Raw genomic sequence first — 23,197 nt, forward strand, 5'->3', positions numbered from 1 at the left:
TCTGGTTCTTCCTGTTCAGAAGAGGCCCGGAAGTGGCTGCAGGGTGGGCACCAGCTGTGGTGGTAGGCCTGGTCCGGTTTGCAGTGACACTGGAGCGTGCGAAGAGCATGGCTCTGTCACCCTCTGATGAACAGCTTAAGGGGCGTTTTGTATGTACAGCACCTAGCACAGTGGGGCTGGTCTGTGATTGGGCCCCAGGGGGTCGCTTATGACTCAGGCAGGGTGCTCCCAGCCCCTTCCCTGGATCTCGCATCACTCAAGCACCAGTTTCCGGCAGTGTTAAGTTTGTCGCTTCCGAAAGGCTCCCTCGGCCAGGGATGAGAACATCCTCTCTTGGCTCTGCCAACAGGTTGCCGTACTGGCCCAGGGGGCCTTCCCCATTGGGCCTGGATGGGGCGGCAGGTGTTTTTTGGTCCAATTGCTCAGCACGTGAGTCTGTCCCGGGAGGTTCTGCTGAACCGAGCCCCCGCACTCCACCGGTGAAATCTGCAAATCAGGCCCTCTGTGACTAATGGGGCAACACCCAGATGTGCCAGGCTTTGCTCTGGTTCTCTTGGTGCTCCAGGTCCGAAAGGGAGGCACAGCTCCAGGGCTGTGGTTGCATGACCGGGGAAAACCCCCTCTTCCAATGGGAATCCTGAACTTGTGTCATGCTACTGGCCCGAAGGGACCCGATCCTGGAAGGAGCCGGGCTCGGCCTGCCAGCTCCCTTGAGGGTACTCAGCATGGTGTGGGAAGCAGGCCCTTTGGGAGCACAGTCCCATGGATCAGATTCTGTCTCTTCTCAGCTCATTTCAGGAAGAGGGCACCCCCCCCCACCCCCAAGCTTGCTTTCTTGAAAGATTCTCCCAGGCTGCAGGTCTGGATTAGGGCCCTGGCGACTGTGTGGTTTTTATAGGGAGGTGCAGTCTGAGCACAGGAACTCCTGTTTCCATTTCCCGTCTGCCACTGATTCCCTCTGCGGGCCCTGGGTCAAGCCATCCCGCTCTCTAAGTCTCACTCTCCCCATCTGGACAATGAGATGACCCTTGCCTATTGCCGGGCAGCTGTGAGGGGGGGTGGACTAACCACTATGTGTAAAGTTCTCTGAAGGGGTCGAGCGCCACTCAGTCCAGGATGGTTATCCAAGCAAAGGATCTGGATTGCCCCGGTCTTAACAACTGGAGATTTCCGATGGTAGAAATGCGAGTGATCTGATATCCCGGTGATGGGCACGGTCTAAGAAGCAGAATAGAACGCACGCAGCAGAGTACATGAGGGCAGCTCCGTGCGGGAGTTGCTGGCCGCTTGTTTCTCCCACTCGTCGCCACAGGAACTGGCTGTGCGTAACCTTGTCCGGGCTGATCTGGAGCTGATTCAGGAGCTCATGTGGAGCCCTGACTCTGAGCCAAAGGAATTCGCCCAGGGTCTCGCCCTGATGAGCATAAGGACCCAGTGGAACACCGAGATCCTATAGGAACCTATGGAGTTCCCTTCTTAGCTCCGCCCCCCTTTTTGAGAACCCCGTTTTGGCCTTCTGCTTCTAGGAGACCTCGGTTTTAACAGAATTAGCTGAAGGCTTTAATCCCACTGTGGGCTGCTCTGCGCTGGGTCTGATGGCGGGCGGCCCGGTTGTTTCCTTCTGGCAGCAATTCTTGGCCCTTTCCATCCGGGGCTTTCAAAGCACTTTCCGGAAGAGGTTCACTCACCTCCGGTCCCCACCGTTTTGCCGACGAGCAAGCGGAGACGCAGCCACGCTCGTGCTGGGCGCGCAAGCCAGACGGCCGGAGTTTTGACCTCGCCTAGACCCCCGGGTGCATGGGGAGCGACTCCACTGAAATCCGTGGAGTTACAGCTCTGTAAAACCCTCCTGAGAGAGTCAGGGTCTTGACTCTCGGCCTGGTGCTCTGCCCACCCCGGCCTCTCTTCTATGGACTCTGTTTGGGGATCAGCCTCTGCTGCCCTCCGCCCGCACCCCAGCGCAGGGAATGCAGCTTGGAACCGCGGCGGGGTTTTAACTCTCTTCAGTGGCTCCAGATTGTGACTCTTCCGCTGACTTCCTCACACGTAACCGATTGGTCCTGAGAGCCTCTCTCTCGTAAATTACTTCACTCGGCGGATGCTCGGGACCACAGCAGAATCTGAGTCGGAATTAAGCAGGGGGAGAGTGGGGGAGGCGGGGAGGGAAAAGGTGTTTGAGAAGCCTGTTCATTCAGCTGCATTTTAATTTCCTTTTCAATCTTGTCCCAATTAATTCCCCAGAATTAATCTCATCGAAGCAAACTCCGTTTTAGTGGTGCGGTCGCTCTGTCTGAACATGAAATAGTAGCTAATATAAAAATCCATCTGGTGTGTTTGAAACACATGCTGGCTGCTGCTCGGGTCCTGTCTGACATTTCGAGCATCGACAGCGGGGGGAAAGTGATTTGGGGGTTAGCGGACATCGGTAGCTGCCCAGCACGCTCAACCTTAGCTCTGGAGCGCAGGGCACCGGGGCAGGAAGACTCTGATTGAGTTTCCAGAAGGGGGTGTAGAAACTGGGTCCCCACTGAGCACACACGCAGAGGGGTAGCGTAGTCTAGGGGTTAGGGCAAGAGACTGTAAATCAGGGAATCGGGATTATATTCCCTGCTCTGGCAAGTGACTCACTGGGTGTCCCTGGGCGAGTCACTTTGCCTTTCTGGGTCTTCGTTTCTGGATCTGCAGATTGGGGCTGTTGCTACCTACTCACCATCCAGCAGGGGTGGTGAGGCTTGATTCATTAACATGTGCACGGTGCTTTGAGATCCTTTGTTGGAAGGCACTAAAGCAGGTGAGGGGCATTGCTGCTATTGTGTTTTCTCTGCTCCCGACCACATGTCTACTTATCTGTACAGTCTGTTGTGGCCGTAAGTAACCTGAAGCAGCAAGGTTAGCCGCTAAACAGATCGGTGTGTCAGGTCCCTTCCCTCTGAATCCCGCAGAAGCATGCGCACCCCTTAGAAAGGAAATGTGCAGCGGCCCTGCCAGAGGCCTGTGGCATGGGGCAGGGAAGCTGGGCCTTCTCTCTGCAGTTCCGGGTTCTGCCGAGCTCCAGCTGTTGTCGTCTCATTGTGCTTGGCATGAGTGCCGCAGTCCCCGCCTGCCCCTTGGAAGTGGAAGGAGTCCAGCGGCAATGCGCCGGTGCCCGCTAATCCCCAGGACGGGCATAGCCTGCAGGTGTTCAGCTTGCATTGCCTGATCTGCAACAGGATGGCACCGGCATGGCTCGGCAAGCACCGGGCCTTTTCGCTGCCCGTGCCGGTACTAAAGCTGGCTGTCTTATTGGGACCGCAGGCCAGAGATTTGTTGTTGCACATCTGGCACCGGGAGTGCCACGGGGGCCTTCACCGGACTCCCGATGCTGTGAATATTGCCAGGGCTGGTTCCATTCCCACTTGGAACCTCTCTGGGCCGCTACCAAACCTCCAGCGTCGCTTGGGCCCTGGGCCATCCCGGTGCCATTGTGCGGCACATCTGGGCTGCGTGACGGGCCAGCAAAGCGCGGTTCCACTTCCCTGCCCTTTTCCCGGCAGCTAAAGGACGCCAGCCCTCTTTCCCCCGGGCCGGGTGATTTGTACGTTCTGATAATTATTTGAGCGCTGTGAGACTTCCTATTTTAAGTGGACTTAGTTGGATGTGACACGCAGCCCATAAAACCGGAGAAGTTAATTCTCTCAATTGCTTGAAATGAAAGTGTACTGGGGCGGGGGCGAGGGGGGAGAGATGTTTTTATTCCTTGGAGCGAAAGGAGGAGTTTAGTGACATCTAGTGGCCCTTTTTGTCACTCTCCAGCAACTGTACTTTGTGGGGGTGGGGGCGCGGGAGGAGAAGGGGGGGGGTCTGAATGGCACAATGAACCTGATTGCTGCTTGTCAAATAGCTATTATCCACCTCTGACCTAACCGGAGGGGAATGGTATCTGCAAATCTCTCCCCCCACCACCACATATTTATTGTGGGCTGGGAGGGGGAAGCGGAAAACCGCCCCCGGTCCTGTGTTAACAAGCCGCCGTGCGCCGTGCTGTGATGACGGAGGGCTGTGATGGTGATGATGGGGTTTCGCGCCCATTAATAACCCCGATGGGAGGCTATCGAGTGAGGAGGGATGGGGACGGGATTTGGGGTCAGCTGGAAGGCAACGGTCATACACCGGTCAAATTCAGGCGAGGGCTATTCCTTCCCCCCCACCTCCGCCCCAGACAGGAACCAATCGTCCAGAACAAACCCCTGGCAGCCTCATTCCTCCCAGGTAATTTTTATAAATGAGAGGACACCCATTCCAGAAGAGGACAAAAGGCTGGCTCGACCTGCGAGCAGGCAGCACAATGGCACATCTATGATGCCCCCGCTGCCCAGCGGCCATTTATTATAAACCCAGAAAGAACGAAAGAAAACCCCCCGACATTTCCACTCGGGACACTCTATCCAAACCCCGCTGCATTTGTCCTCCATCAACCCCACACCTGCCCACCTATCCTGGATCCTAACCTAGGGTCTCGATAGTCTGGCTTTGTCTTAGATAGGCAATATTACCTCCCTGTCCCGATTGTTTCCCCCATCACCCTACCCAGAGCAGGTACTGAAATAGGGTTCGAGTCTGCTCTCGATTGCAGTGCAGTTGCTCCGGCGTCCGTGTAGAGCAGACAGAGCAGGATCTGGCCTTTACTCTGGAGTGCATCGGTGTAGGTTAGCTCAGAGTATGTTCTTTGCGGTGAGTTCACCCTGCTGCCCCCAGGAGCAAAATTTTCCTCCTTTCCGTGGAGGTTCGCCTGTGTCTCTGGGAGGAGAAATTCATCCTCGATCTTGGGGTTCCCCTGATATAAGCAAGATCGGAGTGTGTTCTTTGCTATGCATTTACGCCGCTGCAAGTGAGATCAAAATCTTACACACACCAGCCTCCCTTTAAGTCTGACCAAGACCATTTTCCGGGAGCGTACCAAAGAATTTACCCAGAACTGTGCAAACTTTAGCAGCGCTCTTGGGTTCATCTCCAGAACCACCAGTGCATTTGTAAACTCCGGCTTTTTTTTTTCCCTCCTTTTAATATTCAGACCATTTATTTTGTGCTGAATTTTATAACAAACGCTGTTAAAGACTTCATCTTTGACAGAGGTAATAATAAATTCACTGTTTAAAGACAGTAGCTTAATTCCTTATACCCTCCAATACTGCACAGAATAAACTATATTCATCACTGAGTAATTTTTTACCACATAAATCTTTAAAACTAACCGTTGTAGGCTGTTGAGGCTGAAATATTGTGAATTTATTAGATATGCCCATGTAGTATTGGATTCAGAGGTTTCCATTCGAATATATTACAGAGGAAATGTGTGTCTTTAAGTGTGACAATCCTTCCATTTTCTGAAGCCAGCATTATAACCGGCAGCTTCTCCCAAGTCAACACTGCCTTTATTTGACAGAGATTTAATAATAAACCTTTTGCTAATCTGCCAAAGAGGGTGGGGGTGACATTTCATTCAGATGCCCTGTTTAAAATGTGTGGCGAAAAAGCTTTTGTTTCTAATGTAACAAATGTCTACAGAGTCCCAGTTTCCTTTCTTAAAAGGAGGGGGACATTTTATCTGGGGGTTGCCAAAACAGAAAAATATTCAAGCAGGGTGTCATTTTCAGACCCATCTTTCTTTGACAATAACTTTCACATGACTCGGCTGTCAGTTTTTTTCCCCTCCTGCGAGGGTTGGTTTGTTTTCTGTTTTGTCGGTTATTCAACAGTAAGTTCGGCCATGGAAATATTTAGTGTGAAATCCAAATTACACGCACAAAAAATAGATCATAAACACTTTAAAACTTACATTGATTTGTCAAATGGGCAAGGGAGGGAAACCTCCTTTTGCAGTGTCCCAAAACTTATTTGTAAATTTCTTTTCTTAATTGTCGCCTGTTGAGCATCTATATTTAAAGCTTCATTGTTGTTTCCTCTGATCGTGTAAAATATCGGTGGAAATCTGTTTGTTAGAGAGAGAGAGAATTATAAAACCATATCCCGGTTCATGAGGCGCGGGTAACATTTAAGCCAATTGATGTGGTAACATTTAAAGCAGTTATATTGCAAAATGTCACGTATGGTCTAGTTTCATTAGAGGGAAGTTAATAGATTGATGGCGTTGAAACTCTCATTCCTGGGAATAAAATAAGTTTGCCTTTGCCATAACGCCTCTCCATCCATGGCCCAAAAACCGCAATCCGCTCCGCTCCTCTTGATCACCAATGAAATTTACAAAAACTTCTACTGTACGGAGCCAGTAACAAATCAGCAGTTTAAAAATTAAAAGCTGGCTATTAACTACTAAACAAAAGAGGCAAAAAAATCCCCTGGCCATCAGTATAATTGTTCAGACGAGCCCGGGTTGAAAGATAAGAATAAACACACACAATTAATACTCAGCATAGCCCACTTATGATCAAAAGAATTCTCTCCCCTGTCTGAGAATGCTCGTAAGCCATGAGTATTTCAGAGTCAGCTTCCATAGTGTGTTCCCTCCCGATTTTTTTTTTCCACACTGCTCCATCTGTAAATGAACAAACATCTTGATTTTATAGCCCTTTGCTTTGTAAAACTGAGAAATGGAGGGGTGGGGGATACGCTGGATGCCTAACTAAGACTTTAATTCCAAATTCATTTACGCTATAGCGATGAAGTTGTCACAAACCATAATGCAGTATTTAATTAAAATAACAGAAGTGTATCTAGATATGTCCTGGGGAAGCTATCACCAAATTATAGCCTCTGCCATCCGTATTGTATTTATGAAACAGCCGCTTCGAAGGTGCACCTGAGCTGATACAGAAGAGTAAACATTTACACCATTGTTCTCACAAAAGCTGCTTTTTTCTTGCCTTAGTTCCCGCTTGCGCTTTTCCCCTTTTTTGATTCCTCACTAGTTCACCAAGATCATCTTTATTTCAACTGTGTGTGGGGGGGAGTTGTCTTCCCAGTGTTTTTGATCCCTAACTCCTGGTCTTCAACTATTGACCTCCAAACTCTTGTCACTCTTAAATCCCCTCCCGTCTGTTGTCATGGAAAGAGTTGTGAACCCAGTGTCCGAATAAAAAATCTCAGGCAGAACTTGGATGTGGGATTCCAAGAGGGTAGGAAAGAAATAAGTTTTTTAAAGCCACTTTCACGTGCGTGCTTTTGTCTCATCTCCTACAGACGCATAAAGTGCACAGACTTGGCAGAATTCAAGTTTTCCTTTGTCTTTTTCAATTATTTTGACAGATAATAGCGATGTTTCTTTTAAAGCACTGTTTTCAGTTTTGGTCGGGTTTTTTCCCAATTACAGGAAATTCTGGGGGAGGGCCGACGGTTATTTAATGACCGCAGATGTTGAGATTAAAAAAGTGGAAGCTTTATAACCATTAACACACCAATTGTCAGCATCAGACATCCAAATAGACAAAGTAAATAGCCTTGAATCAAACTGTAATATGTTCTCATTCGGCCCTTTTTGTATATTTCGTTGGAGCTGGTTTTTTCCCATTGGATTGTGTGACTACGGTGAAATTCACGTTTACCAACATTTACCACTAATAATTTCATCCTTCCAACCCTAACTGCGAACAGTATCGCCTACGCACTGCTCTCTAACTGTACGTGTGTGCACATACACACTTGACAAACCTCTCTCTTTCCCACACCAACACATTTTCTGGAGTCCCGTTCACCTCCTTGTCTGCAAAATGATGTTTAGCTTAAGGTCCCAAATTAAAAGGAAATAAACAGCCATCATAAAATGACCCTGGGAACCGAGGGAAATGTTCCCATTTGTTACTGGTCTTTGTACTTTTCAGCAGCTCAAACCACATGTGACTAAAACAGGGGCCTTTTCATGTTCCTGAAGGCTAAACTTCTCCCTGTAGCATCACTTCTAGCTCATTCAATTTCCCAGCCCCCAGCTTCCTTTATAAATTCGCCATCCCTCTCCCTTCTAGGATCAGTAATTACAGGTAGTGTCTTATCTCCTCTTCTTCTTTCTTTCTTTTTTTTCCACTCAGTCTTATAAGATGATCAGAAGAGTTATGAACGAAACAGAAATAATTGCAGTGACCTTTTGAAAGGAAGTGGCCCTGGGGGTTACTGTATAAAGATATTTTGATAGCACTGATCTTCTAATGGGTGCTCTCTTCTGTTTCCCCCACCCTCCCCTTTCCTTTTTTCAGCTGGGGGAATCTGAAATAAATGGCTCCTTTTACACACACACACACACACACACACACACACACACACACACACACACACACACACACACACACACACACACACACACACACACACACACACACACACACACACACACACACACTATTTCAAGCCTTCTTCACAGGTCACGCACAAAGTTTAACTCCGGTGACTGCTAATTTTCATCAGGCCGCAGTGTTCGGGCCAAGCTGAATCTAATTGGCGGCAGAACACATTGAGGAAATCGAGTGTGCAGTAAAGCAAATAAAAATCTCTCCCTTTATTATTTTTTTTTTCCCCTCATGGGGAGGGGAGACTGGAAGTGGGGGGAAAGGTGGAAGGGGAACCAACCGCTCCTGCCTCGCTTCCCTCGCAACTTTACCATTAAAGTTACACCTACAGCTAAGAAGTTTGGCCATGAAAAATGGTCATTTTGTTTCCCCTGCTCAAAGCACGTTATTAAAATGCTAATTTAAAAGAAAAAGGAGTTAAATATCTAGCAATGGTGCCGTCTAATTGCAGCCATAATGAGCTCTCTAAATGTGAGTGCCCCTGACACACGGAGCATAAACAGCCAGCAAACAGATCATTAGTACCCGCGTTCATTTATTCTGGCGACCTCACTATGACCCCACCGAGGGTAGGGTAAAGAGCAGGTGGATCCGGCTGTGACACCCCCCTCGGGGGATCCAGGAAATGAAGCTATAAGCAGCTGCCATGGCAACACCTATGTGTGCAGATGATGTAACACACCGGCAGGCTGGAGGCTCCGCAATTGGGACGCCTTGTCCACCCCGCTCCCCTCCTTTGCCAGCAAACGGTGCTGAGTGTGGCCATTATCCCGTTCTTTTAATGCGCAGAGTAGCTCAAAGGGATCCCGATTTTTTTTTTCCCAGCCGGAGGCAGGTTTCGAGGGTGGGGGCCTAGCACAGAATGGGACCCCGTGTGCACACGTGCAGTCCCAGCTCCACGAGCAAGGGGCACCAAGCACTTCTGGCAGATGCTGAGCGCCCCCAGCCTCCCCCCTCCCCGTGAGCACAGGTGAGGGGCACTGAGCTCCCTCTCGGCTTTGGTGGGAAGTCGAAGGAGCTAGGCACCTCTCAGGATCAGGCCCCAAGTGAGCCCCTGCAATCAGCTGCCCCCCACCTGATATGGAAGTGATGGATGTGTTTAAAAAAAAAAAGTCGATTGTCTCATATTTCGTCTTTCTTCCGCCGTGCACTGTGCATGCATTATGTAAATAAACCTCAGCTCCCCCCAGGTATGGGGAGGGTTGGGCTCATTCAAGTTTTACAAAACAGGGGAAACTGAGGCACGTAAATCTGTGCCATAGCCAGGAGTGGAACCCAGGTGTCCTGACTCTCAGCTGTAACCACCAGACCCCTGCGTCCTCCCAGCACCTGGGATGGTACCCGAGAGCCCTGATTCCCAGTCCCCGGTGCTTTTCACCGCTCTAGGAGGGCGTTCTCTGCCCAAGGGGTCAGTCCTGCGAGAAGGATTGGGCCCAAAGGCCAGCCGAACGAAAGCCGCGCCTGAACGTGAGTGGCCGGGCAGGAGATTAATAAAAACAATTCTTCGGAAATGATTTTCCTCCATCCCAGCCTGTTTGGTTCTAAACAGTCTCACTAATCACCTTCCAGCAAAAGCACAATAACTTTTTTTTTTCCAAGGGGCATGGAAAGACTGTCCCTGGAAATTATTTTGAAATAAAAAATAACCCAAGCAACACCCTGTCTCTTCCCCCCCCCCATACCCCTGTTCTTCGGGGGCCCCCCCAGCCCGATGCACTTTAGATGAACCTGTGATATTGTAGCAATGGCCCTTGAAGTGCAGTGGGGAGGTGATTTAGGAGAATATTAAAGGCAATGTGGAGATTCGAAGGCGGCTCTCTCAGGGAGCGCTGGAGAAATACGCAGCACAGATGGGCTGAGCAGATTAAACATTTCCGTCACATTGTTTCCAAATTGTGTTGCTGTGCCTGAGGGTTGGTGCTGCGGTCAGAGCGCGGCAGAATGGTGCAAAGCTGTGAGCCGCGTGCTTTATGGAATAAATATTAATGCTGCAGTTTCACATGATCTCACAATCCCATCAGCTTGGAAATGGGGCAGCCGCGGTGGTCTCCAAATTCTGCACTTTCCCCCCCGCCCCCTTCCTTTTTTCTCTTGCAAATGAATGTACCTCTCCCGCCCTCTTCTTCGGTGTGCACCCCCTGCCTCAATTACAGAGCTGCTTTGCAAGTCTTTCCTGCATCTGTCTGTCTGTCTGCGCTAGCGCCCCGTGTCGCGCTCTCCATGGGCCTCCTCAGAGAGCCGATCCGGATTGCGCCTGCACCTGTTAAATGCAGAGTCGCTCCTCTGCCTTCCCCGGAGTCGCTCTGGATTGACACCACAGTAACAGGGAGCAGAATTTTAACCTGGCAGACAACACCCCCCACTTGCAGCTTGCATACGCACAGAGACCACGAGCTCATCTGATTCCCAGTCAGGCAATGTCTTTGGGCCTTGTGCACCCATCTCTGTCTCTGGGCCAAATTCATCTGTGGTGCAAGTCCAGGGCCCGTGCCAGGGATGAACTGAGTTTATTGTGGCAGGCCAGCGGAATGGACGGCGTTGCGCAGATGATTTTCCTTTAAGTTACCTGTAAAATCCTGACCTCCTCCTGCAGGCAAAGCTCCCCGGGGGGAGTCATTGGGAGTAAGCACGTTATTGCACACACAGCAGTAACGGCATGTGCACAGACCTGGCCAGTGGCCAGTTCCTTCCTAAGTTCTGCTGGGCTAAACCCATTCTCCCCCGGTGGCAGCTTTGCCCAAGTGGGGATGGCAGCGTTTCATTCGATGCTACTTCCCGGATATCCTACACTCCGACCAGCCATCCCTTGGCTTTTCCCATCCGCTTGTGTTCTTAGGCCTGTCCACCTCCCGGCTTGCAGGAATCCATTTACCAAGTTCCTGGCAAGAGCAAATAAATAATCATTGGGGGCAAATTTAATCATTCATTTTTATTGTGATTTATCTGGAGAGAGGTTGAATAATAAACGAGGAAGGGGGGGAGGAGAACAGGATGGTTAGCTGGGAGCCAAAGTATCGGGGAAGCCGCCTCCCGGTTTAGCACAGAGCCGAGCCTTTGATTCACGGTCCCCTCTTCCTCTGAGGAGACACCCGATAAAAATCCCCCAGGCTGGGAAAACATAGGTGAGTGCTGCCTAAATAAACAGGGTCTCTGAGCAGTGACTGTGTGTCTTCCACTGGCTTCAAGTTTTGAATTCCCTGACGGGGGGAAGGTAAATTTTAAAGTTCAGAGCCAGCTTCAGCTCGGGAGCCAGTTTCTAGATAAACAGATATATAGCTGACCTGGTATAAAACTCCCCGTGTCAGCTGACCCTCTAACAGCACAAGGCATGCCTCACCTATGAATTAGGAGCCTCCATTTGACTAACAATAATGTATGACACACGCGCGCTGATAATGGGGCCAAGCAATCATAAACCGATAAGTCCCTGATTGATTGGCTTTTCCTTGGGCATCCATCAAAGCGTCATTGATCTTCTGCGCGAAGAGGGGCTGATGGATTGTGCTCCTGAAGGAGGCACTGGTTGTTTACGAGGATGGGCAGAAAGTGCGCGGATGTCGGCCAGGGCCAGAAGCCGGCGGGGGGGAGGAGTAAATATTGTCGGCTCTGCTTTTGGTAGAAGGAAAGGAAACGGGTGTATTTTGGCGACGGGGGGGAATGCTCACCCTGCAGGAGCAGTTGCTGCCTTTGCAGCAATGTTAATATCACGCTAGTGTTCCCCTGATGACCCTGCGGACTAGGAGGGGATGCAGCCCCAGTTTCAGGGTCCAAGCGGACAGGCTTGTGGTTAAAAGCACCGGCCTGAGAGACAGGAGATGACGGTACCGTTCCCTGCCTGTCAAAGAGGGATAACAGCTCTGCCGTTCTCCAGCAACTGTTTCTTGCTCCGTATCCATGCAGCACCACAGAGCCGTCCTCTCGCCATACAAATAATAAGTTCTCTTTCCACGCCAGGAGCAGAAGACCCTTCCAGTGGTGGGACCAGATGTGTGGGGAAGCCCATTAGCCAGGCTGGGTAAGGAATGGTGTCCCTAGCCTCTGTTTGTCAGAGGATGGAGCTGGATGGCAAGAGAGAGATCACTTGATCATTACCTGTTAGGTTCACTCCCTCAGGGGCACCTGGCATTGGCCACGGGCGGTAGACAGGATACTGGGCTGGATGGACCTTTGGTCTGACCCAGTATGGCCGTTCTTATGGCTCAGTGAACCGGGGGCTTCCTTTTCCTCTTGCCTTCTGGTTCTGGGGCCCAGTAGGGTGGGGATGTGGGGCACCATTAGCACGAGACCTGGAATTAAATTAACATGGGAGGCTGGAAAACCCCAACAGGTCTTTGCCTGAACTTTCAAAGGCAAAAGCCAGCTCCTCAGCTGCCCTCGGTCGTCGGAGCCCCATTGAAGTCAACAAGGCTACGCCGATTTACAGCTGCCGAGAATCTGGCCCGGCCATCTCGTCTGTTCCAGGACAGGGCTGGTCATTCCAGGTCATGGCTGAGCTGCCTTGGAAGAGATCACACAAATAGGAAGCAGCGGGGGCGGCTGGAAATTAAAATGCCGCAATCATGTAGCAGAGGGGGCTCCAATCTCCTTTTTTCCAGGCTTATGAGGAGCAGCCTGCTGCTTCCCTCCCCCGACACCTACTGGCAGGGCATTCGCAGCCCCATGGAGGGATGCAAGGGCCTGTGACAGGCGGATCGCTAAGGAGGGCCGTGATGTTCGCGCAGCCATAAATGGCACCAGGGAAACCACTGGAGGCTGAATCAAGCTGTGAAATAGTCCCTGTGCTGGTGGCCGTGGCGTGTTTTCGGTTATAGAATGGGCTGTTCCTTTTACAGCGGGGGGGGGGGGTGTTTGTTTGTTCTCCCCTTGCTGCTGGAGATTAGCAGCATAAATCCTTTTACGGCCCCGCGCGCAAACCCGCTGGCTGCCGGTTATTGGAACGAGCGTCTGTTTCGGGTGCGCTCGTCGTCGCCGGGAGGAAAAGCAGAGAGCGCTGGGGCCAGCGGAGTGGGCTGTCCTGCTGGGAGCGGATCTCTGAGTTTGTGGGAGGAGGTCTCAGGGCCTCCTGGCGTGCCGAGCGGGTGGTTTTTGTTACCTGTGTGCACCGAGCAAGGGGTTGGTGGCAGAGTCTCCTCTTGCACTGGGATAAATCAGAAGTGACGTGTAAATCAACGGGGTTAAACTGGTGCAAGTAAGAGGAGGATTGGGGCAGTGATGGGGAGGATGTTGACTCCCTGGGTTGTAAAGCAACCTGGACTCAGTCGCTGACCATGGCCAGGTCACTTCCTCCTCTGTTGCCTCAGTTGCCGCATCTGTACAATGGGGATACACGAGGCTATGCAAAGGGCTTGGAGGTCCTCCGGCCACATGCACGATGGCGTTGAGCCGCAGGTGTGTATCGCCCTGCAGGGAGTGTGCGTGTCAGACCCCATCTCCGCAGGTCCAGGTGCCTGTTCACCAGCTTCTCAAAGCAACGAACGTCCAGATGATTGTGTCAGCTAAGTTCTTTCTACCCACCCACCCCCGCCCCAATCTGTGCAAGCACAGACCAAGCAGGCCCTGCTGGAAGCTGATGAGGAAGATTCCAGGGAAACAGTCCTCCATCGCTTTCCTCCCTTGCCCCAGAAAAACCCAGCTACTCAGCACCCCCTAAACCCAGGCGTCAGCATCTTAGCAAATTAGCACCTCCAGACGAGAGCAGGGTTCACTCGGTGCCGGGCTTTGGCTTGCTGTGCCAGTGCACTCCTCATTTTAATAGTTTAATAAAAATTAGCATAATTAACAAACATCTGTATGATCCAGAGTGGTGCAATTTGGCACTTGGAAACGAGGACTTAAACATTATTGCTGGGAGTTTAATGTTGTTTTAATTCTTCTTGGCACGGTGCAGTGGAATAAACGGTTGGTGCCGATACTTCTCGACTGGCTCTCATTTGCATTTTCCTCCCTTTGATTATGAGCAATTGCAAGCTCCCCGGCAATTCATCAAAGCAGAAATTATTTTAAAAGACCTCGCGGTGTTCGGGCTGCGGTGGGCAGAGGAGGGATGGAGAGGGGAGGGTTGGATTGCTCCATTCATGCCTTGGACGGCTCTCTGACCCTCCGCCCAGCCCTTCCACCCAAAGGTCTCCTGGGTGGGTTCGTTTCCTCCTGCTGCGAGCGCAGATCCCGTTCATTTCCGCACTAAGGCAGCTGCTCGTCCAAAGCTTTCTTTGCTCCTCTTTCGCCGCGGGATTTTCCTTCCTGTTTTCGAGAGGGTTGCAACGCGGCCGGGGGGGCGGGTCTTTCATCATTCTGGGACCCGGCAGCCTGGCAGGTCTGCATGGTTCAAAGATTCTGCAGCGTCTGCCGCCGCACGGCGCCCTGGTGAGCGCATCGCTTGCTGAAGTCAGCCACCCCGACAGGTGTTTGCTCCTGGGTCAGCAGCGTGGTCTGTGGGTTAGCCTGGAGTTGGGGAGGCCAGCCTCTGGCTCCACTGAGAGCATCATCCGGCAGCCCCTCCTATAGGCGGGCTGGGAATCGGGAGGGCTGGGTTCTATCTCTCATCATGTGCCCCTGCCCCCAACTGTGGCGCTTCTGTGCCTCAGTTTCCCCATCTGTAAAATAGAGACATAATTCATGCTGTGCAGAGGATCAGCACCAGGGCGCCAAGCCTCAGTGCGTCAGCCCTCCAGCCAACCTCTAGCCAAAGGGTTTAGGAGGAAACGTTCCATGTGAAAATTTATCCCACGGGGAAACAACCCGCGGCTGCACCTTTCCCTGAAACAGCTGGGGCTGGTGGCTGTCGGGGAAAGCACACCGGCCGAGCTGGGCCATGGGCGTGGGCAGTTCCTCTGCGTCTATGCGCTGCTTATATCCTGCCTACGCCCTGAAAATAGGGCCTGCGTGGAATGCAGGGGTTTCCTAGACCTTGTGCTCAGAGGCGCTGACTTTCTGATTTGTGGGGGGGTGCGGGGGGAGCTCGACCCCTGCTCCACCCCTACCCCCAAGGCCCCACCCCACCTCTTCCTGCCCCCTCCCCGAGCACACCCTGCCCTCGCTCTGCCCCCTCTCCCCCTGCACCTCCCACATGCCGCTGAACAGATGATCCTCGGGAGGCAGGAGGTGCTGGGGGAAGGGGGAGCAGCTGATCAGAGGGGCCCGACCGGCGGGTGCTGTGCACCCACTATTTTTTAGAGCACCCACAGAGTCCGCAGCTATGAGCGTCACCCTCCTGTCTGCAAAGTGCTGGGAGCTGCTTGCCTGGAGAGCCCTACCTCACTGTACGGCATTATTAGTTTCTTCCTGATTTATTTCATGCTTCAGGGCTCCAGGCGCTCACCTGTTGGGGTCAGGAAGGATTGCCTCCTCCCCCATCTATTTTTGTGGGGTGTGGTTCTGTCTCCTTCCTCTGAAGCATCACAGATTGCCCACAGCTGGAGGTGGGACACTGGAGGGGTGGGCCGGGGCTCTGGGTTGGCGTTCCCTCTCTCAGGTGCTTGGCTGGTGGGTCTTGCTTGCATGCTCAGAGTCTAATCAGTGGGGCTGGGAAGAAATTTCCCCCCAGGTCAGATTGGTAGGGATCTTGTGGGAAGAGAGGGGGTTGCCTTCCTCTGCAGCGTATGGGTGTGGGTCACTTGCCAGGATTATGTGGGCATGGCTCACTAATCGGTGCCCTACCAGCACAGGGGCCTCGAGCACTGATGGCCCCTCGGTCTCTCCTGTTCTCTGCCTGTGGCACGTGAGAATTTAGGCTCCTGAGGACTTGTAAGACTTTGGTCTAATTCTGGCTACTGGCCTTAGTCGGTGATACCTGTGTAAGTGATTTGCCCAAGGAATCTGTGGCAGTCAGGAATGGAACCCAGGCGGCCCGTCTAGTGATTTAACGGTAACCCCCATCCTCTCTATCTAAGATCCTAGAATCGTAGGACTGGAAGGGACCTCGAGACGTCTTCTGATCCAGTCTGCTACACTCAAGGCAGGACTAAGTTATCTAGGCCAGGATATCCAAGGTTGGGCCCTTTCTTGCTTTGTTTTCTCAGGAGTACAACATGTACGGCTGGTGGATCGGCGAACTGAACAGCGAGGTGGGGATTGTCCCGAAGGAATACCTCACGGCCGCCTACGAGCTGGAGGAAAGATGATCCAGTGGGTAAGAGGCACAGCCGCTGCTTTGTGATTGACTCTTCACACTTCTTCAGAGATTGCGCGCGCGCACCCCACCCCCTCGCTGATAACAAATCTGTCTTGCCAGGAGGTCTGAGATGTCTCGGCTGGGGCCGGGACAGTCCCGGGGTATGTTTTTAATCTTTTGTGAAGATCGACATGGAGAAACCTGGGAGGGTTTTGCCTTTGGCTCCATCTTCTGGTCTTCACCTTACACTGGACCTGGTAGAGTGGGGTGGGAGGAATTAGCCGTTGAGGTTCAAGGAGTGAGGGCGGCCGGTTAGAGCCCAGGACGGGGGAATGGAGGATTCTGCATTCCACTCCCAGCTGTTCTGTGACCCTGGGCAGGCGTCTGAAGTGAGTCCAGCTGTGACCACGAGCCAGGGGCTTTGCAATGGAAATGTCCCTGACTTGGAGATCCTCGTGTGAAGTGCAGAAAAGGGTTGTTTACCTTTGGGTCGGATGGAGCCAAGAGCAACCCAGAAGACTTTGTTTCCAGAAAACTTTGTCTCTTGGTGGTAGTCATAATAATGCTCAGCAGAGCATTGGATATCAATCACTTTTTCACACAAAGATCCCAAAGCCCTGTAGAGAGGTGGGGAAACTGAGGCATGGAGCTGGCCGATCAAATGCCAAGTCAGCTCCAGAGCTGGGAATAGAACCCAGGAGTCCTGACTCCCAATCACCTGCTCTAACCAGTAGCCCACTCAGCTTCTTGCTGCATCAACTGGAGTCACCTCTTCCCATGCTGTGAGTCGCTGGGCGTGCACCATACAGGTTGCTTGTGCCCTAGTCACACCCTTTTTCATCTCCTCGACAGTATTCACTCCTGTATCTCTTTCCTCCTAGACTCCCTGGTGCCTCTTTCCCCAACATACTGGACAACCACTCCCACCTCGGGGTCCTCTCCCCTGCTGCCCCTCCGGCACCTATGGAAACCTTCTCCACCGCCATGTGAAGAGACTCACATCCCAACACCCACGTCGCTGCTGTCTCACAGAGCATCCCGTTCGCCCCCGAGCCTGTTACGAAGCTAACGCACACACCCCCTTCCAGATTCCTGATTCCTGGCCTCATTCCCCACTTGATTCGGAACGACACGTGGCTTCGTACGTGACTCTTACCCGGCTGACGAGACGCCTGAGCAATCGGCCAACCTAGGGGCCAGTTTTGTTTTCTTCTGTGAGCCGGGGGTGGGGGGGAAAGACCCAGAATAAAGAGATTCTCTTTTCGTTCTCACAGTTTCTGGCAGCGTCTCCGCTTCCCTGTAGGCTCAGTCCCTGGCTCCCTCTGCGGCTGGATTCGGCGATCGGGGAGGAGAGACGGGCGTGTGCCAGGAGAGGACACCACGCTGGAACTGGCCTTCCCTCTCCGGCCCTGGTAGACTCCCGGGCAATAAAGCAATTCTGCCCGTGCCCAGCCTCTTCTGAGAGGAGCTCCATCAGCTCCGCTGTGGGGCTGGGAGGACAGGCTCTCTGTGCTGCCCCTATCTCTGGGGATCAACAGAGAACTTAAGCCTCCAGGACTGGCCAGCCCAGAAGTCAGCTGGGTTGGCACCTTTCCATCAACATGGGGCGGTGGGGGAGGAAAGAGAGAGGCTGTGTCCCCCATGTGCCACTAGGTGGTGGTAGCTAACTGTTCGCCGCAGCATCGGGCCAAAGGGAAAAAAGCCATCAGCCTTCCTGAAATTAACTCCCACTTCATAGCACCTGGCTGGGGTGGAGAAGAGACGTGTGTGTTGATTCTCCCGAGCCAGCTACCCTTACGGGCAGGCGGGCCTGACCCTTTTAAGGGTAGTGTTGTCTGTATTCAGCCCATCCCTTAAGTGCATGTTCGGACTTAAGCAGGTGTTTTAAGGGCCTTCCCGATTCAGGGGCTCAGTTTCTCCAGGAAAGTCGCCTTTGGGGACCGGGGCCAAGTAGAGATGGAGCCACGCCGTGATTCTGTGGGGGATTTGCCAGTGCCCTCAAAAGCTCAGGGACTGGATCAGGGCAATTGGTTTGTTGGTGGGCGGCTTTTCCTTTTTCCAGGGCAGCCTTTTCCCGGGCAAATTGCCCATCATTTTCCATTTGTCTTGCCTCGAGCCCGTCACTCGCTGCGCTGGGATACCACAGAGAACCCCCTCCTGCCAGAACAGCCCCCCCTCCACTCCTGTCTTGCTAAGTTAGACCCTCCACTCAGCACAGACACAGAGGCTGGGCCACGCCCGGCCGCAGTTCACTGAAACTGAGATGCCCTCAGCTCAGATGCTTAACAGAGTCTTGCCCAGTGCCCAGTGTTCAGACTTTGTGGGTAATTTGCAACCTGTGCAGTTTTAACGCCTTCTGATCTTCATTCTTACTTATTGTGCTTCCTTTTCTGTCCCTGCTTCCCTCACCCGAAATAAGCAAACAGAAAATAACCAACCAGTAACCGCTTTGTCTGTTCTCCAGCCACCACTGCCAGTATCTCAAAGCAATCAGCTGTGCACAGATCCTGCTCTGCTACGCCACTGTGACGGGCCTCTGGTTCCAGCCCTTGCTGCTGGCAGGTGGAAGGCTGAGCTCTTTGCCTTGCCAGGCTGCACAGAGGGAAGGATTCCCCTGCTGCTGGAAGGGGCTGGGGCGTGAACCGGCCCCCCTGCCACCTTGTGGAACGCCCACAGCAAAGCACCTGGAAGCCTTTCCCGCCCGCCTGCTGTTGGACTCAGGAGCAGGGAAGAGCCTTGACAGCTCCAATTAGTTTTGCAGCGCCACTAGCAATGGTGCCAAGTCAGCTCACCTGCGAGCGACGCGCGGCGGGGGCAGGGAAGCAGCCGCGGCTGGGCCAGAGGAAGGGCCTCGGAGCTGTCAGATGTCCCCCTCCCTTCCTGGCTGGGCTTCTTGTAGCTCGCGGTGCAGATGGCAGCTTTTGCCGCAACATGCAAGGCCAAACACCAGCCCCTTTGCGAGCTGGAGGCGTGATCTGTGCCCGGCCTCCCTGCATCCCATCTCCGGCCCTCCAAACTGGGCAGCCCCCCCAGTTCTCCCCTGGCTCCCGCCAGCCCCCGCGGGGCTCAGACACGCACGGGAGAGGGAGGCGGTTGTGGCCGAAACCCAGGAGAGCTGGGGCCGGAGCGACGCCCTGGCTGCTGCATGGTCCAGTTGGACTCAGCAACGCTGGGAACGAGTGATGGGTGAGAGGGAGGCTAGTGAACAGCAGGAGTCCAAAAACCAGCCAACGCGCGAAAAGGCCTAGTCAGCGGCAAGCAGGGCTGGAATGCGCTGAGCGAGTTAGCAGGAGCAGGCGTCAAGGTTGGCAGCGCGGTGAGCCCAGAGCCACGGGTTCGGTTCCTTGCTCTCCTAAGACAGGCTACGTTGCTTAAGCCCAGATCAAAGGGATTTAGGCACCTATCGCCTGTTGGAATCAATGGGAGTTAGGCCCCTTTGAGGATCTGGGCCTCTCGGGGTCCAAGGGGAGCGTTCCTGCCTTGTGCAGAGGTTGCTGGGGGTGGGGGTTAGGCCCCCCCAGAGGTTCCTTGCCATGGATTGATCTCTCCTGGGTTGTTTGCAACGTGCTTTGGGCTCCTGCGCCGCTAACGCGGGGCAAAGGCCGTCTCAGGAGACGCTGACGTTCTCTCTCCACCACGGAAAGGGCGGGAGGAGACAGCGCGCGCCCGCTGAGCTGGCCTTTAGCATCGGCCTGTTCCTGATCCCCTGGAAACTATGTGCCCTAAAGTAGATGTGGGGCCACGGCCTGCTGGGGGTTGAGATCCAGGGGGGGCAAGGGGCTGTTTCCGAGCCCGGCCCTGACTCGGAGCCCAGTGCAAGGACTCCTTCGGTCCCCCGCACTGCTTAAGGCAGCCCTGCCAGCTTCCCTAACTTATGCCATTGCGAGCTCTTCAGGGCAGGGACCCGTTATTTTTTGCAGTGTCCTGCAGCACCCAGCATCCTGCTGCAAGCCTGGGGCTGGTAGATGCTACAGTAATGTAAATAATAATAATATGGGTCCTATGGCAGCTGGGGGGTGGGACCGCCCCTGCCACGCCCCCTCCTGCTCCTGGTAAGATGGAGCCGCACCCAGGTGCTTAACGTGATTGGAGGGTTGGCGTTAAGGCGCTGGCTGGCCTGTCCTCATCCCGGGATATTTAGATTATGCAGGAAGCAGCAGGTGAGCGCCCATCCCGGCCGTACCACCAGCCCAGCTCCGTCCAGTTTTCTGCTTCCATGTCACGGGGAGCCTGGCGGAGCTGGGAAAGACGTGGTGGTACAAACCCGGCCCGCTGCGAGGCAAAGAGCGAGTCGCTCGCTCGAGGGGGCGATGGAGGATGACTCTGTCGCTGCTCCTGAATCTGGAGTCGGGGATTTGTCGTCTGGGCAGAGAGCCACAGTGCACCAAAGCGCCACACGCGGGAGGCAGAGCCCAGGCCGGCCCTGCCTAGGTCAGACACATGGGCCGGTTTCTTTGAGCGTTTAGCAGCTGAAGGAGGCCAGGGAGCTGGTTGCTGCGGGTTAGGGAAAGAGGCACCTGGCCAGGTTATTACCAGGATTGGAGCTCATCCCTCTGCTGGGACCGGATTGTAATTACAGTAATTTTCTAAGCGTGCTCTGCACAATGAGTGTTTAATCAGGGCCTGACTGCCTGCATCTCCCAACCCTCATCACTCACTGGGAGGGCTCTTAAAGAGACAGGTCCCCCCCTCCTCCCCGTCATCCAGTTGAACAGCTGTCCTGTAATTGGGAGACATATTTGAGCCTCCTGGCATGCAGCAGGGTGCAGCGATTCTGCTGCAGTGCTGGCCTCTCTCCCTGCTGGCAGGAGGCTCTAAGCGGGAGGCTGCAGTGCAGCAGGGCCCCAGAGGCTGTGAGGGGTGCGGGAGTCGGGCCTACTGATGAACTGATGCTTAGCTTGGTAGCTGGTTTCCTTTGAAAAAACACCCACGCCGGTCTCTGCCGCTGGAGGCTGAGGAGACATCAGGCTGGGTCTGCAGGCAGCCCAAAACAGACACTCTGAGGCAGGTGGGCACGGCCTCATACCGCTCAGTGGGGTGTTGACTCTGAAGCCTAATGGCAACGACTTTACATGTCTGTTAACGCTGTCACTGATCAAAGCAAACACATGGGCAGAGCTAGCCTTGGGGGTTGAGCAGGAGTGACTATCGCGCCTCCCATCCCCTGCAGTGGGGTTATGTGAGAGGGCACCTGCCCCACGGAGCACCAGCTACTGTACAGAGGGCCTGATCCTGCTCTCACTGCAGCCTGGGAGTGGTGTGGGGTGCAGGGGAGAGACAGGAAAATGAAAGAGCAGCGACACATGGCAGACAGAATAGGGGCATGGGAAAGCAGGATTCCTGGGGTCTGTTGCCATCTCCCCACCTCCCTTCCCTTCTGTGTGCCCCAGTTTGTCTGTCCAAGGGGTGTAAAGGCCTTGGGCCACACCAACAAAGCTCTCGGAGAGCCTCAGGGGAGAGTACCGAGGGAGGACGCTTACAAATCCATAACCGTCACTATGATAGCCCTACTTGTCTCATCCTAGGGCCAGCGAGGCCAGCACGCTCCAAGTCCTGCTCCATCAGCACAGCCACCTCTTGGCTGCTAGGAGAATCTTCGTTAGCAGTAGAGGGCCTATGGCATGCAGCAATTCTGATTCCAGCAGTGACACATCCACTAATCAGCTGGTGGCTGCATGAGGGCTAACTCCAGCCCTGCCCAAGGTGAAGGGTGGGCTGGAGTGGCAGGGGCTGGCCCTGAAAGCTGAGCACTTCCCACGGGCTGGAAGCAGGGACCGAGACCCCTTCTCTTATCCTACCCTCTCAGCAGAAGACCTTTCTTGGGGGCAAGGGGGACTTTATCAGCTGTACGCTCCAGGTGTCTGGATATGGGGGGACGGGAGGCCCTGCTCCCTCCATCTCCATCAGTGGGCAGGACGGGGGCCGGCAACATTCTCAGCGCTCAGTCCTGGGGCTGGTGATTGCTTTGTATAGCCGGGGTTTGGGGTTAGGCAGCAGCAGCTTCCCAGGCGGCAGGTTAAACACCAGCACCGGAGGAGGCAGGTGGAGGTAGCTGGCTCCAGCCTGTAATTCGGCTCAGTCAGTGCCAGGGGTTGAGGGGCTCCTCCCTCTCGCAATTTGAGCTGGCTGGATGGTACACGTGCTACAATTTGTTTGCACAGACTTGAGAGACAGCCAGGCCTCCTTCGGGGGGAGCTGGAAGGGATGAGCCTGGGTGGCTTCCAGCACTTGGATGGCTTCCAGGCAGAGAGGCTGGGCTGATGCCAGGCTTTGGGGGAAGTCATCTTGAGAAGGCCTCAGGCACATGGCAGGAGAAGGGTTACCTTGAGCTGCTCTGCCTGCCTGTCACATACCTGCCCTCAGCTCGGTGGCAGGCAGCAAGCAGGGACCAGGGCTCGGGGGCCAGGCCTGCTGTCTACTGGGAGGAAGCAGTTCGGTCCCAGCACAGCGCCTGTCTGCAGCCCCCTCTCAGCTGGCTGGTTCCACATGACTCCACAGCTGCCCCTCAGCCCTTTGCTTACTGGGGCTGTGGCAGGCACAGGCCGTGCCTTTACCCACACCAGCATCCATGCCCCTGGCAGCAGCAGCAACTTTAACTTCCCTATTAAAGAGACACACTCGGGCCAAGAGAAACTGACTGGAACAGAGGGTTGAGAGTTGGGGTCTAAATGCTCCGGAGGGACAGGCTTGTTCCCCAGTCCCTGCACAGCGAACGCCCTGACTTTCAAAGGCGCTGAGCCCCCACAACTCCCACCACCCCGAGTGGAAGCTGGGGGTTCCCGGTGGTTCTGCTAACCAGCGTTCAATACCTCTA

General features: G+C 53.8%; 1 protein-coding gene across 3 annotated transcripts in view; it reads left to right on the forward strand.

The window, feature by feature from the left end:
* SKAP1 (src kinase associated phosphoprotein 1) overlaps positions 1-17,846 on the forward strand; it is a 228,351-nt gene extending 210,505 nt beyond the window's left edge. Inside the window, exons 11-12 of one of the 3 annotated variants that reach the window (XM_039516237.1) lie at positions 16,292-16,401; positions 17,265-17,846. In XM_039516237.1, the coding sequence (XP_039372171.1) occupies positions 16,292-16,393 (102 nt within the window). In that variant the 3' untranslated portion in view covers positions 16,394-16,401; positions 17,265-17,846. Of the gene's footprint in view, positions 1-16,162; positions 16,402-17,264 lie in introns of those variants that run through there. The other 2 variants (XM_039516238.1, XM_039516236.1) reach the window with 2 other exon arrangements.
* The last annotated feature ends 5,351 nt before the right edge of the window (positions 17,847-23,197 follow it).

This window comes from Mauremys reevesii, linkage group 27 (assembly GCF_016161935.1).
Source record: "Mauremys reevesii isolate NIE-2019 linkage group 27, ASM1616193v1, whole genome shotgun sequence".
Classification (NCBI taxonomy): Eukaryota; Metazoa; Chordata; order Testudines; family Geoemydidae; genus Mauremys; species Mauremys reevesii.